This window comes from Acanthaster planci, linkage group LG07, assembly GCF_054643075.1.
Source record: "Acanthaster planci isolate LZ-2023a linkage group LG07, COTS_SCS, whole genome shotgun sequence".
Classification (NCBI taxonomy): domain Eukaryota; kingdom Metazoa; phylum Echinodermata; class Asteroidea; order Valvatida; family Acanthasteridae; genus Acanthaster; species Acanthaster planci.
In genome coordinates, this window is record NC_141783.1 from 19425989 (window position 1) to 19442458 (window position 16470).

General features: G+C 42.6%; 1 protein-coding gene across 1 annotated transcript; it reads right to left on the reverse strand.

Annotated features, from left to right (window-relative positions):
* Positions 1 to 1278: 1278 nt before the first annotated feature.
* LOC110976166 (cationic amino acid transporter 4-like) lies at positions 1279 to 11821 on the reverse strand. The gene is made up of 4 exons (XM_022229227.2): positions 11655 to 11821; positions 9389 to 11115; positions 4813 to 4921; positions 1279 to 3935 (listed from the first exon to the last, which is right to left on the reverse strand). The coding sequence occupies exons 2-4, from the start codon at positions 11072 to 11074 to the stop codon at positions 3859 to 3861; spliced, it is 1872 nt and encodes a 623-aa protein (XP_022084919.2). The 5' UTR covers positions 11075 to 11115; positions 11655 to 11821; the 3' UTR covers positions 1279 to 3858.
* Positions 11822 to 16470: the final 4649 nt, after the last annotated feature.

Genomic DNA, 16470 nt, shown 5'->3' on the forward strand with positions numbered 1-16470 from the left:
CCCATCATCCTATTCATTTCCTACTCCGCCCCCTCCCCATTATCCTATCCATCTCCTACTCTGCCCCCTCCCCATCATCCTATCCATCTCCTACTCCGCCCCCTCCCCATCATCCTATCCATTTCCTACTCTGCCCCCTCCCCATCATCCTATCCATTCCTACCCCCCCTCCCCATCATCCTATCCATCTCCTACTCTGTCCCCCTCCCCATCATCCTATCCATCTCCTACTCTGCCCCCTCCCCATCATCCTATCCATCTCCTACTCTGCCCCCCTCCCCATCATCTTATCAATCTGCTACTCAGCCCCCTCTCCATAATCCTATCCATCTCCTACTCCGCCCCCCTCCCCATCATCCTATCCATTTCCTACTCTGCCCCCTCCCCATCATCCTATCCATCTCCTACTCCGCCCCCTCCCCATCATCTTATCCATCTCCTACTCCACCCCCTCCCCATCATCCTATCCATTTCCTACTCCGCCCCCTCCCCATCATCCTATCCATCTCCTACTCCACCCCCTCCCCCATCATCCTATCCATCTCCTACTCTGCCCCCTCCCCATCATCCTATCCATCTCCTACTCTGCCCCCTCCCCATCATCCTATCCATCTCCTACTCTGCCCCCTCCCCATCATCCTATCCATCTCCTACTCCGCCCCCTCCCCATCATCCTATCCATTTCCTACTCCGCCCCCTCCCCATCATTCCCTTCACTTCTTACTCTGGCTGTCCCATCATCCCACTAATCCAGCCCAACCATTTCGTCAACCTTATCCAGCATTTCATTCACTTTCTACCTACATGTACTTGGTCCTCATATTCGTTTATACTGCATTTCTTGTGAGAAGGCCAACAAGGAAGTTAACATGCAGAATGAATTGGGGCAGCTTACATGGAGGTACATGTACCTCCTAAACTGTGACCTCAGTTACCTCGGGAGGCGATAGGACCTCCGCTAATGACCCAAACATGCCAACCAATCCGCAATTTGTCAGTATATTTCTTTCCGTAAAACCCACTAAAACAACAAAACTACGAATTATCGTGCGCGAGCTAAATCCAAGCTTGACTTAATTTAATAGCTCAGAAAAAATGTCTAGGTGGAAATAACACTAATTCTTACTTGCAATTCGGAAAGCATTCAGATGGCAAAGTTAACGAGACCCAAGCATAACAAAGATTCCCCCTCCCCATCATCCTATCCATCTCCTACTCCGCCCCCTCCCCATCATCCTATCCATCTCCTACTCCACCCCCTATCCATCATCCTATCCATTTCCTATTCCGCCCCCTCCCCATCATTCCCTTCACTTCTTACTCTGGCTGTCCCATCATCCCACTAATCCAGCCCAACCATTTCGTCAACCTTATCCAGCATTTCATTCACGTTTTACCTACATGTACTTGGTCCTCATGTTTGTATATAAACATCCTAATCTGTCACTTGATGTCCTCTCCCATCACGTACTTTTCCCCACATACTGTACATGTACATTTGTATGTGTCTAAACACTGTCTATACATACATACATGTACATACATTACCGGAGTGCTCAGTACATACGTGCATGTACTGTACTTTATGTACTACAAGGTAAATACACAATATAACTCAAAACTTTAACATTCAACTTGTTTCACATAAGTTTCTAAGCATTAATGACATATGAAACTATTTTAATATGGCACCCCTTGTTGTAAATAGCCCGTGGTATCACAAAATACTAGTTAGCTTACGCGTTAAAATTTATCCAATTGAGTGGAACGCACCAAATCCCGGCGGGAACTAGTCTAGAATTTGACTACAAATGTGCTTGCAAAACACAGCCAAATCGTAAAAAAGGCTTTGGTCTTCGGGTAGGCCCCGAACCCCTTGAAAAAGATCCAACGCTTTTTTAATTCGAATGAAGTGTGATTTCGGATTAAATATGCAAATCAAAACTTGCGTCTTTTTATGTCAGGGAAAAATGCATTCCATTCTTGAGAACATGTCAGTTTCCAACCATACAGGCATGACAGATCGGTGAAATTCCATTCCAATCTTGGAAAATAATAGACCTTTTAAATGTCATTCTAATCTTGAAAGCATTTTGCAAAATATCATTTGAGCCAAAAAAGATATTAGGTCCGTAAGATTTCATTCGGTGTACGGAAATGCATTAGAAATTTCTTTAAAAACCCCGCTGTTTTCTAACAATAGATTCAAAACGACATTCGATTTTAAAAGAATGCACTTCGTTTCTACAAAACATATTCTACTCTTTTGTCTCTAACGCCGCTTCGTATCTACCTTCTTTTGTTCAGATGGTCCGAGTTTTGTTGTGGTAGATGGTGCACTGGATGTTGTTGGGTCTTTTTAAGGCCGCGCTTGGGAAGGGTTATAGCCAGCTTCCAGGGCAGAGAAAAGTGTATCCTTGTTATTTTGGGCCATATGCTTGTTTTGTGCTATACTGCAGATGGAATTAGTGTGGTTTTTGGCACCGGATGGCAAAATTGTGGCTTTTTATAAACTGAAGAAGCGCTTTGTTCATTTGGAGTTGGAAATTCTGTGTCTGTGTCCCCTTTCTAGCGTTGTGCGGGAATTCCCAGGACAAGGACCCGTAGTATCACGCTACAATATACCCATGCGTGTCTGAAGTTGAATGAAAAGGGAATCAACAAATAAGTTCAAAAAAGATTTTTAAAAACCTACACCAAGGGCCACAACAAGTACAGTCAGCCTTAACAACTACTGAAACACTCCTAAAATCGAGCTATAAATAACTTAAAACACTTCGTGAGACTGTTCCGAATCCCTCCCCATCAAGTTCGGAGAAGGCCTTAGGGAAACAAACAAAAGTGAAAGTTTTAAGAGATAGCACAACGCATTTCCACGAAGGCCAACAATGATGTTGACCAATTTTCATTTGCAAATGAAGCGTAGCGGGTTTGAACCTTAAGTTCCAGTAGGTGGAGTTGCTGGTTGGATTTGGATACATAATATAGGATGGTGCAAAACGTTACGTATGTGGTATTTTCAAAAGCAGATGAAACTGCATTTCCTGTGAGAAGGCCAACAAGGAAGTTAACATGCAGAATGAATTGGGGCAGCTTACATGGAGGTACATGTACCTCCTAAACTGTGACCTCAGTTACCTCGGGAGGCGATAGGACCTCCGCTAATGACCCAAACATGCCAAAGTAACCAATCCGCAATTTGTCAGTATATTTCTTTCCGTAAAACCCACTAAAACAACAAAACTACGAATTATCGTGCGCGAGCTAAATCCAAGCTTGACTTAATTTAATAGCTCAGAAAAAATGTCTAGGTGGAAATAACACTAATTCTTACTTGCAATTCGGAAAGCATTCAGGTGGCAAAGTTAACGAGACCCAAGCATAACAAAGATTCCTGTGCATATTTACAGTACATATTCATTAGTATGCACAAATTTTAATTTTGAGTCAGGCACTTACAAATTTTGAAAATTTCAAATTTGCAATGAATCGTGTTCATCAATTTTACTTTTTTTAAACAACCCTCTAGGCATGTGATGGTATGTTCCTTTCGCAAGTGGTCGTATTCCCCCCCCCCCAAAAAAAATTGCCCGCGCCTGATGCACGCGTACTGAATGAAGTGGCGCAGAACACCATGAGCCAGCTGTGTTATCTCTTGTTTACGACCGGCCACGTGACGACCTCGACTAACAGAAATGGTTATAGGTACTTATGAATTTGTATTACAATAGGCTCTATTTTCAATAAATAAATAAAGACGCGGTGAGTTTCTAAGGGAAAAAAAGTCCAGATGTCCAGTTGAAACAGGAATATGGCGGGGTTCTTCACGGACTATAAGTCAGAGACTGTTGCAAATCACTAATTAGTTTCATAGCCATCTTGTCGTGCACCCTGGACGCTGTGCTTCATGCCGTAAGTGAAGTACACAACTATTCCTGAAAAGCAAACACACAGATTTAACAAATATTTTTCATCCAATATTTAGTCAGTTGTTATGATTATTCCGTGATTGAACTAAGTCAAATTACTTTAAAAAAAAACTTGAATAAACCTACAAGCCCACTATTTAATCATTTCTCATCATAATGCAAAGGATAATGCTTAGAAGCCCCATATTTGCTTCTCCCTTTTCTCAAGCTGCTGCCGGTAGGTTGCCTGTGTGTCACCGATGTGTAGGTTTCATAGACCATGTAGAAATGTTTTCATTGACCCATAGATCTTTAATTTAAGTGCATATTTGTAGAACATAATGGAGTAAATATGGTTCAAAGTAAAGACGCTCATGGCATTCAAATTGACAAGTTTGAGCAGCAATTACATTAAAATCGTTAAAATCCTGTGCCAGCTTCCGAGAAACGATATCAATATATAAGAAGTATTTCTTCTTCGTTCAAAAAGGGAGGTTCAGGTTGAGAAGTATAAGTTGCTCTCGGAAAATTTGAGGGTTGGAGGGTTAACCGATATGCGCTCGTTCTAATGATTTTTAGAAATGGAAAGTCAATTTTTAAAGACTGCATTTTGAAGAAGATTGAATTTCGGAGATTAAAAGCCAGATGGTGATAAGCACATTGAAGTTACATAGAACCACGGTCGTGACAATTTCTAGATATTATTGGGAAGTTTCAAAATAAAAAAAAAATTGGACATTAAATTTAGTACATGTAAACTTTTAGTAAACATTTTTACACTATCATTACACACTCTGTAAATGGAATTTCAAATGGTCTGAGGTGCTTATCACTCTGATCAGAGCGTATTCCATCACAAACAGTATTTACGTAACACCTCGGCAGGCAGCCATGTAACACTTACCTAAGCATGTCCAAATAAGGACTTGAATGAAGGCCAGGAAATCGAAATGTAGCAAAAGTATGACACAAGACAGCAAGCCAATTAGCGGTAACAATGGCATCAGGGGCACCTGTCATAAAAGAATAAAATACAGTAGAAACAAAGCCGAGTGTCTTGCAAAATAAATCTCTTTTTTTTCAAAAGGTGTTTATTGTTTTCGACTGAGAATAAAAGCATCCTAATGTCACTACTCATCTTAATCCTAATAGCACCATGCGTCTGATGAATGTCATTTCAAAACATATTGATGGCAAACTTTCATAAACAACAATGCTTGCCATAGACTCCACGTAAAAACTGTGTAGGCAGTGGATGGGTTGTAGCCTGATATTGAGCTGGTGCCTCGACCATCCGTGCATCCAGAGTGCAATCGACATTTTAAACGAAAACATAGCCTTGTCAAATGGCACTCACAAAAGTATAGACAATTTTTTACAATACTGTTTGCTTTATTGTTGCTACGAATATTCCAAGGCACGCGATAAACTTGACAGTTATGTATAACACGATCCTGCAACTAGATTCAAGTCACTACTGCGGTGGGTCCTCACATATTTTACTGGCAAGGTGGTACGCTCGGAACAACTGGGTGTGAACTCTTTCGAAAACGTGCTTATGCGTCAAGTGTGTTCAGTGGTGGTTGGGAGGGAAGACTGTAGGCAGGGTTGGCGTGAATGTGTTAGGGCTTAAATTTCGGCATATATTTTTATTCGAGGATCAGTAGTTAACCAACATCTAACTTGTCAGAATGCTTCATTTTGTTAGATAAATGGCAAGGTAATCTGCGTTCAACCTTTTGAAGCTAAGGGCTGACATAGTATTCTCCAAATAAGGTTAAATATGCGTAATATACACTGTGATATACTCCAAAGAAACACTGAAAAAGCGGGACGTTAAATCGGTGTTATCAGAGGATGCCATCACTGTTAACAAGTGTTAACATTTTGAGTGTTATTTCAACGTTGTTGGTGTTGCTTTTAACGCCCTCCAGTGTGAGCTATTTGTAGATGTGTAAAGTAGCAGCAGTGGTAATAGCATAGAGGACATAGGAGTTTGAACTGCCCGAGCTATAACATCTGGCCAATTACCGCTTTCTGGAATGCCTGGTATGTCCATAGCCAGAGCAGCAATTGTAGCTGGTAGTCTGCATCCTTAAAACTGTTTTTTTTCCTGAGTTGTGGGAAATTGCATATTTACGCATTTCTTGGTGCTTGGATTGATCCCACAAACAAAATATAAAATTTAATGTTTACACAGTTGTTTGCATAACTCCGTGTACCCTTAATGTATATGTGCAGTAATTTCCCTTAAATGAGCGCTTTCCTCTGGAGTTATTTTTAGAATATATAGCCCAGTTGTTTACAAGATTTTGTGATTATTTGAATCATTTTCAATCATGGCATTTGTACAAAATGGTATTGTACGAAATTTTATGATCACTCCCTGTTCTGAAATAGCACATCTGGTCCTTATGAACTTAGCTTTACAGTAGTAATCAACATTTTGTTTGCCAGTCTTAGACAAATTCATACCAAGTCTTTGAAAACTGATGTATCTGAGGACAGATAATAAAATTACAAACTTTGCATGGATAAAAGAGCAGTGCATCAAAATTTTAAAAGTTCATTCACGATGACAAAAGTAGGTGTAGGCCTAACATCAGGCATTCTTCTCTCTTTATTTTCCGGTTTCAGCAATAATTTGTATTTAATTGCAAGCGAAACACAGGAAGTATTTGTAGGATATTACTGGCACCGCTTGTAAGGCTAAGATACTGGCAGTAATCAGACATTTTTGGAAAGTCTGACTCGGTGGTGACGATCATTGGACACTTTGAAGTACCAGAGTTGCAACTTCGTCTGTGTCCTCCCTCTATGGTTACTGTAACACATTTTGGTGAAGTCATCTGATAATGTTGTTTATAACACCTCAGCAGTGACTGACAAGACCAAATATTTGAGTGGCGATCTCTGTTGTACTCAGACAAAAGTGTTTGGCTGTCTAATATACGTGCTGTTCCTACTTCTAGATCTCCTTTTTTGGATTGATTTTTATCTCGCATTGAAGAATGCCTTCATTGAAAGGACTGCGTCATTGAGGACTTTTGCTTGCTATCGATTCCAAGGGTGCAGGGGAGATTAAACCTGAAATGCGGATTAGGCAAACTGATGCATCTAGTTCCGGTAGCAAGTTCACAATATAGGAGAGCCTTAGGAATGGGAAAGCCGCCAATTCGACTCAAAATTATGGCCAAGCAATAGAAGATGTCTCTGGCAGAGAATAGCATGTATGGTGGGTGTGCCAGATAGAGCCTCCTTATGTGTGATTTGTTTTTGCTGGTCATGAGATTCCAAGCAAACAGCAAGGACAGTTGAGACGGTAAGTATTGATAAGCTGCTGTCGTTCGTGTTTCGTGTTTAGGTTGTCAAGGTCTCACTGACATACAGGGGGTACGAGCACGGCCTTGGTAAACCCTACGTTTTTTGCTGCTAAGCATGTTAGTTTCCCCACAGTCTCTGGCTTAGTTGTTGACGCTTCCCCAATTGTATTGATTTTTCCTCGTCTACAGATACGGTGCCATTAGTGGTCAATCCATGCAGGTATTTGAAATCGTCAACTGCCTTAAAGGCATGGTTTTACAATAGATGGTTGAGGATTGTTGAGTTGGTCACCATGATGGAAGTTTTCTTAATAATTATTGGGAGTCCATGGTCCTTAAATCAATGGCAAACCTATCCACAAGACTTTTGAGTCTAGCTGCTGAGTAAGATACCGCTGCTAAGTGGGGAACAGCATCATCACCATAAAGGAGGATCCTTATGGTGAGTTCCTAGTCTTGGGTTTTGCTCTTAGTCGGGTGAAAGTGACTAAACATCCGTCAGAGCGCAAGAACAATCCTTAGTTACAGGTTCCCAAACATGGGTCGGAAAAGAGAAGAAGATGGAGAACAGAAACAACACACACCCCACTCAGAGAGTTCACCAAAGAGATCAACGGTTCCTTTTTCCGTAGATATTCCTTGGAACGTCTTGATTAACTTCAGAAGGATAGGGACAGCCAATTATTTTCTCTGGAATCTTGAAATGTCAATTCCTACGGACCAAATGAAAGGCTTCTTTCTGTATTTTTTCTGGGGCTGGCTGCGCGTCAAAGAGAAAACAATTACGATTGATCCGCCAGATCTGATTCCGCACTAAGACTCGGAAATCGTTCTACTCTACAAGAATCTGTCTGAAGTAGTCGGAATGCAGTTCATCTCGTCGGTCACGAGGCTTCTTCAGAGATAAACTTTGCAGTGTGGAGTGTTTCCGCGCACATCTTTGGTAAGGTGCCTTTCCGTGTGCTTGTCAACACTTGCGCTAAGCGTTGCGTATCTGTCAAAATCGCTCCTGGGGTGACTTTGAACGCAACAAACACGTGTTATGTTTATGTAGTCATCTTTTTGGTCCGTGAAAGTGAAATTCATGAACGCATCGTGTAGACAACGCACCAAAAAAACGTATATGTAGAAAGCGCCTGCACAGGACCATGATGTAAAATAGCCTTGGAGCTTATTGTGTATCCTGTCTGAAGATTTTTAAATAAATACAGGTGATTTAAATAAATACAATAAAAGTTGAATGCGGACTGTCAAAAATCACTCGACTGAAAATCCTCAGTTGTTCTTTTCAGCACCTTTGCCTAGTGCCCTCTGTCGCGTCACAGTGTTGAGTTTAGTTTATGTGATTTTACGCAACCCCTTCAAGAAAACTGCAGTGGTGAGAGATAAACTTGAGCAATGCTCCCACTTATTGAAGTTACACATAAATACCTCGAGTTTCCCGGGTTCCTATTGCGTGTGTACTCGCAAACCCGTCACGTATCCAGTATTGAACAGATGATTAAGTACCAACTGATTTAAACACTTTCGTGGTTTCATTTAAAAGTTTGACTCATCAATTTTCTGAACTCTAGCCTGCACATCACGTATCACGCGCCAATTTGCAAGTGCGCACAGGACACACACACGTTGTTATAGAGTGGTATTCCACAAAACAAAAGGTAGAAGTGATTAACAGCATTGTTGGAAACTGGAATTTCTGACTCATTTTAAACGCTTGACCTTTCGATGGGGTCCATTATCATTCCTAGGCCTACAGCTGGTTTCAAACATAAAAATTATGTATTTTACACAGCTCTACCACGCTTCATTTCCCTCTAAAAAACGGTCGGTAACAACAGAAACGTTATGGTAAACAGCGAATGATTTCACAGTGTAAGATATATTAACTAAAGGCTTGAATATTAAGATTACCCCAAGGACTGATCTGGGGAAGGGCAAGGGGACAACCCCCCCCCCAAAAAAGGAGGGCAAGTTCTCTCAGATTTTGAAACTCTTATTGAGATTTGGGGAAACTAATTTATTTCCCTTCCTTCCAAAACTGTTTAAACAATAAATGAAAGGCTATACGTAAGAAAATTCCAAAAATTTGATCTCCTGAACAAAAGTCCCCTACCCCGATAAATAGGTTCTGAATCGGCCCTTGGAATATCTTACCTTGAATATGAGATTTTCTTTGTATTGAGGTAGAAGCAACAGGGGGCAGCATGCGATGAGAGACAGGGAACCACTGATGAGTATCCCAAATATTAAAGAAGGGTCACGGGGTCCCAAGAGGTCCTCCAGATTGAAGGTTAGCAATCCTACAAAAAGGAACTCAAAAGCGATATGCAAGAACAGAGACAGGATCACAGATCTGGTTGGATGCTCTCTGATCCACTGAATGAAGTCGGTTGAGGCCTTCCTCGCCAAAGATGGACGTGTTGAGGGATCTCTGGGAGCGTTGACATCACCAGCATGGATTTCCTGCAGTTGCTCTGGCGAACCGTCCAGCTCTAGGCTATTCTGGTGTCGATTTACTTGTAGTACACAGGAACTTTCAGTGGCATAGCCTTCATCTCTGCCACCCACTTCCATGTATCCACTTTGTATCGTGGGTTTGTAACGCAGAATGACGACCGCAAGTATAACACCGACGGTCTCCAGGGTATAAAACATAGACAGCACTTGCACTAAAATCCTGATATCAACAAGCACACCAAAAACGATGGAAAGAAACGCCCCAAGAAAGGTAGCTACCAAGGGCGTCTTGGTCTTCTCGTGGGTCTTGGAAAGCATGGCGGGCAGAAGGCCGTCTCTTGACATTGGATAAATGAAGCGGGTTAAACCATAAGATAGGTTTAGAGCTCCACCAGTTATGCTGCATAACGCGCCCGTGGCTACAATGTACTTAATCCAACGTAAACCATCAAGTTCGTCAAACATCGCTTCAAAGGGAGTTTTGAGATCGATGTTGCTGTATTCCGTTAATACAGTGATTGAGAGGGATCCAGCCAAATATACCAGCATGCTAATAGCAAATGCAGCCAACAGCCCCATCAAGAGATCCTTCGTTTGATCCTTCACTTCCTCAGCGCTCAGTGCAATGGTTTCAAAGCCAGCATAGCCTAAATAAGCGGCTATTAAACCTGTTACAACCTCATCAAGTCCAACCCCCTGAGGAACAAAACCATGCTCTACGAAGTGAGAGAAATCTGCGTGAGTCATTGCCACAACAAAAACCAAAATCAGAGTTGAGACAGTGGACATTGTGAACAAGTTGTTAACCTTGGAGAATATACTCGTGCCGAATGATATAATGGCACTACACGCGAGAATCACTAACCCAGCGACAAAATCGGGATAGCTGCCAAGAAGAGGGGCATCCCACGCCTTACCCCCAAGAACAAACTCGATAGTGGCATTATGTATGTAGCCTCCAATGGACTTGTCTAAATAGCCACTCCAGACTTGTGCTATTAAAGCCAGACCCAGAATTCGCGCTGCCACACTACTCCAACCAATTAAGAAAGCGACCATTTCTCCAAGTGTTGGGTACACAAATGCATAAGACGCGCCTGTTTCAGGAATCTGCAAAGCGCACTCTGCGCAGCAAAGCCCAGCCAACAAAGCAACTAGTCCAGAAACGAAGAAAACCAGAAGAGAAATAGGGCCTGCTACCACTCCTGCAATCTGTCCCGGTAGAAGAAAAACGCCGGAGCCGACCATAGTTCCAACGCCGATCATTGTTAAGTCAACTGCACCCAGGCATCGATCCAGAGGTGTCGAACACATTTCCCGCCGCACAGGTTTCCTGCGACATGCTGAGCTTAAAATATCTCCAAGCCATTGAAATAGACCCATCGTGGATATATCACTTCGTTGACTTCAAACGGTCCACCTAGCTGTCGTCATAAGAAAAGGAAACAAAATCTGTAGATATTGGTAAAGAGGAGCACTGATACATCCCACGTAGTTTGACATCTCAGAATTTGGCTATAAATATTAATATGGAATGGCATCTTGGAATCCTCGGGAACATTTATAGACATAATAAGAGGAAGGAATGGGGCAATTTCTAAATCTCTTTAAATCGTACTTGTAAATAGCTGTCACTTCCATTTCCGGGCTTCCACTTGAATGATACTCGTTTACGATTCAAATGACTTCAGCCTGAAGATCTCCAATATCTCTCAAACTTGTAATTTGACTCAAATCCAACACTAATTTCTTACAAAGTGTAGTAGCCTTCAGTAAAATGTCAAGAAGCTAAAATTCATAGTTGGGACAACTTTACATTTGGTACCCATGCACAAAACTTTCCAAGAAAAAGACAGCGCCTTCATACCTTGCGTAATTGGGAAAGGGTAAATTTTTAAGTACAGAATGATTTTTATTTTGAAAATGTCCGTCGGTCGGACGGAATTTGGAGGACAAAACGTACCTTTCACTGTTGACGTCGACTCTGGAAATCTGGCGGTCTGAACGCAGCAGTTTTGTGCAGGAAAGTATTCATCCGGTTACAGGGCAAAACATGACGCCTCATTACCCGGTTGCATTACGCATATTGAGAATTTCGCAAAAGCAAAATTAGTTCCTTGCGCAGTTCAGCTGTGGGTTTGGCGCTCGATCACAAAAATATTGTTCGAGAACAATGACATAAATGTTCATATCTTTTAAATTGCCTCAGTTCTTGAATATTAATCTTTGAATGTGCCTTTGTATAGAATTTAATTTTCACAACAGATGCTCTTTTTTTCTAATATTGAATGAGCTAAATTTGCACAATCTAACATTCCATATGCTTAATTTGCGCACAGCAGAAATACTTAGAATTATGGACTCCTGTTGCGGTTAGTTTTCCGATTTGCTTGCTTGACACACGCAGTTGGTCGGGTGGTGCTGAAGGATTCTCGTAAAAATATTCTATCATGAATAACACAATTACTGTAAAAAGCATTTCCAACTGGTAAACCAATTCCCAGTTAGTAGTATTATAGACTAAGTGCACTGTTTCCATACATACTATCAAGTGCTTTGTCAGGATAGGACTCTTTTGCTACATTTTTATCACAGCTTTTTTCTTTTTCTGAATGCATATGTGGCCCATCCTGGCACAACCGTCTGTCCCCGGATTCAGATTCAAATGCCACACAGGAAATAGGTTATGCAAAGTCAGCTGTGCAGAGCCCTTGCAGTATGTAGCTTGAGTGCCCACTGGGTGAAGCCTGGGTAGCATACCCCGATAATGTAATCTCCTCCAAGACTATAAACGATTTTGGAGCTAAAGAACGTGGTGTAGTGCTGGAAAAGGAAACATAAGAGTGTATGAGGCGCACTTCTGGTGTACTGTAGAGGAAAATGTTTACGTTACATTTGTGTGTTTTGTATTTCTGGTGTCCTCTGCAAGTGATAAATAGGACTGAGTGTTGCTGGTGTAGTTTCGGTGCACTTCACAGTTCACTTAAAGTTTCAAAGTGAGTGTGGTGCACTTATGGTGCTATAGAATATTCGTCATTTGTGTGGCGTGCTGCTGGTGTAAACCATGAGGTACCAATCTGAACCAGAGGATGTGATGTACACCACAGTTTGGTGAGGGAAACATCAGATTTTATGTCAAAGTTGACAAGGATTTGTACTGGTCCTTAAATTGAAAAACTAGAACGGCAAGGCCGCCATGGCTCGTTGCTTGTTATGAATTTGAATGTCTTTACTGTAATAACTGGAAGGAAAGTTATACAAATATGGTTACTAATTTAAACAAGAAAATACTAACCAAGCTTCATCAAAATTTGTTACAAGATTGATTGACAGATGTACAAGATATTTTATCGACCTTAGCAACAAAATCCATTGTACTCCAGGAGAAAAACCAAGGAGTTAGTGCTGTGTGCAGACTGTGTTGAAATGCGATTTGGTTTAAAAGTAAATAAACAAAGACCACCAGCAAGGGAGATACAGGTACAAAAGCTTCATATTTCTTTACAAGAGAGAGGAATGCCTATAGTGTGTGGGTTCAGTCAGTCAGATGAGACCCGGATGATTATACAGGGTGTCCCAGAAAAAAACAAACCCTGAGGAAAGGGTTTAATATGCCCAAACCGTGAGATATGATTATAATGTATAAGGATCTCTGAAAAGTAGAAGCAGTGTTCTTTCTAATGATACCTTGATGGTATCCCTCCTGTCATGCATGACTGAACACCATTGTCTTGAAAATGGGCATCCGAAATCAGTTGTAACACTTTGGATAAATGAGGTTGTCCTCTGTCATGCTTGTCCTGGATAAGATAGCAGGGGCACACCGTTTATTTACACATTATGAAATTCACAGCAAGTTGCTGTCGAACCGCAGAAACATTTTCAGGAGTTCGCTCTGTGCGCCTCCTGCCCCAATGTCCCTTATTCAAATTAAGGCTTGTAATTGTCCCATGTTCTCGGTATTTGCGCGCATTTTCCCAGACTGTCGACTTTGCTGGTGGATCCCTATAAGGGAAGGCTTCCCTAAATGCAACTTGGGTGGCTTGAAAGCTCGTTTTCAAGAAATTTCGTCACGACAAACACTCTTTGCTAAGTTGCACCATGTTGCAGACTTGCTAACCTGCTTCGAACACTTTTCAACACTGGACTAGCCTACCTCGGGCAACTGAACACATTTAAACCAGTTTATTGCATAACTTAAAGTGACAAAAGGCAATCTTCCCACATTAACATGTCCTTTTGTTGTCACTTTCAACCAGGACAAGCATGACTGAGAACGACCTCATTCACTGGTTTATCCAAAGTGTTGCAACTCAGTTCGGATGCTCCATTTTCAAGACAATGATGTTCAGTCATGCATGACAGGAGGGATGCCATCAAGGTATCATTAGAAAGAATACTGCTTCTAATTTTCGGAGATCCTTATACATTATAATTATATCTCATGGTTTGGGCATATTAACCCCTTTCCTCGGGGTTTGGTTTGGTGTAAGCAGTGCATTTGTAAGTTTGATGGATGGTGCATAATTAAAATTCCTCTTAAGTCCAGATCTGTACTTTGTATCCAACCCCATCATCCACATACCATCACCCCATATATACCATGTCTAATATGACGCCACTCCGTAATCCTATCTATCTCCAATCCCACATCTACCTTATCTTTCCATCCATATCCTCCATCATCCTATTCACCTCCTACTCTGCCCCCTCCCCATCATCCTATCCATCTCCTACTCTTCCCCCTCCCCATCATCCTATCCATCTCCTACTCCGTCTCCTCCCATCATCCTATCCATCTCCTACTCTGCCCCTTCCCCATCATCCTATTCACCTCCTACGCCGCCCCTCCCCATCATCCTATTCACCTCCTACTCTGCCCCCTCCCCATCATCCCCTCCATCTCCTACTCTGCCCCCTCCCCATCATCCTATCCATCTCCTACTCTGCCCCCTCCCCATCATCCTACCCATCTCCTACTCTGTCCCCTCCCCATCATCCTATCCATCTCCTACTCTGCCCCCTCCCCATCATCCTATCCATCTCTTACTTCGCCCCCTCCTCATCATCCCATCCATCTTCTACTCCACCCCCTCCCCATCATCCTATCCATCTCCTACTCCGCCCCCTCCCCATCATCCTATCCATCTCCTACTCCGCCCCCTCCCCATCATCCTATCCATCTCCTACTCCGCCCCCTCCCCATCATCCTATCCATCTCCTACTCTGCCCCCTCCCCATCATCCTATCCATCTCCTACTCTGCCCCCTCCCCATCATCCTATCCATCTCCTACTCTGCCCCTTCCCCATCATCCTATCCATCTGCTACTCTGCCCCCTCCCCATCATCCAATCCATCTCCTACTCTGCCCCCTCCCCATCATCCTATCCATCTCCTACTCTGCCCCCTCCCCATCATCCTATCCATCTCCTACTCTGCCCCCTCCCCATCATCCTATCCATCTCCTACTCCACCCCCTCCTCATCATCCTATCCATCTCCTACTCCGCCCCCTCCCCATCATCCTATCCATCTCCTACACTGGACCCCTCCCCATCATCCTATCCATCTCCTACTCCGCCCCCTCCCATCATCCTATCCATCTCCTACTCTGCCCCCTCCCCATCATCCTATCCATCTCCTACTCCACCCCCCTCCTCATCATCCTATCCATCTCCTACTCCGCCCCCTCCCCATCATCCTATCCATCTCCTACACTGGACCCCTCCCCATCATCCTATCCATCTCCTACTCCACCCCCTCCCCATCATCCTACCCATTTCCTACTCTACCCCTCCTCATCATCCTATCCATCTCCTACTCTGCCCCCTCCCCATCATCCCCTCCATCTCCTACTCTGCCCCTTCCCCATCATCCTATCCATCTCCTACTCCACCCCCTCCTCATCATCCTATCCATCTCCTACTCCGCCCCCTCCTCATCATCCTATTCATCTCCTACTCTGCCCCCTCCCCATCATTCCCTTCACTTCTTACTCTAGCTGTCCCATCATCCCACCCAACCATTACGTCAACCTTATCCAGCATTTCATCCACTTTTTCATACATGTACCTTGTGCCCATAATCCTCCTACTTCAGGTAACCCCCCCCCCACAAACATCCCTATCTGTCACTTGGAGTCCCCCCCACCCCTTACATTTTTCCTACGTACAGTACATGTACATTTGTATGTGTCTAAACACTGTCAATACGTACATACATGTACATAACAGGAGTGCTCAATACACAGGTACATATGTACTGTGTGTACTACAGGGTAAATACACAATACAACTCAAAACGTTAACTTCAACTTTTACAATTTTTTCATTAAATTCATAAGTTTCTAAGCATTAATGCCATATGAGACTATTTAAATACTGATGGAATTCCAAGAGGAAGCAAACAAACACTCAGTGGCACACTTTAACACCTATGGACCTGCAAGGAAAAACTTTAACATTTGAGGACTGCTGGGCGGACGGACAGAAGGCAGCTCATAGGCTCGTACTTGCTTCGCAGCTCGCCAATAAAACGTAAATCTGTGACCTTTAACAAGAAGTGCTATATAAAAATGAACAGTTACCGTGGTGCGCCATCTGACCTTGCAAACTCTCTTTTCTCCTTCCAGCTTAAAGGAATTTCACCACAAAGATTACTTCCCAGAAAGGAGGGGATGAAAATTCCATTCGCGAAAACTAAAGACACTTTTTAACCGTTATTTTGTTTCACATAAGCCAGATTTAAATAATATTCATCTTAATTTGTCTTACATAAGT

Excerpts from the sequence above, each read along its gene's own strand:
- LOC110976166 (XM_022229227.2), bottom strand. The coding sequence starts at position 11,074 with ATGGGTCTATTTCAATGGCTTGGAGATATTTTAAGCTCAGCATGTCGC. Across the intron at positions 4,922-9,388 it reads AAGAAAATCTCATATTCAAG|GTGCCCCTGATGCCATTGTT; the intron begins GTAAGATATTCC and ends CTTTTATGACAG. Across the intron at positions 3,936-4,812 it reads CCTTATTTGGACATGCTTAG|GAATAGTTGTGTACTTCACT; the intron begins GTAAGTGTTACA and ends TTTGCTTTTCAG.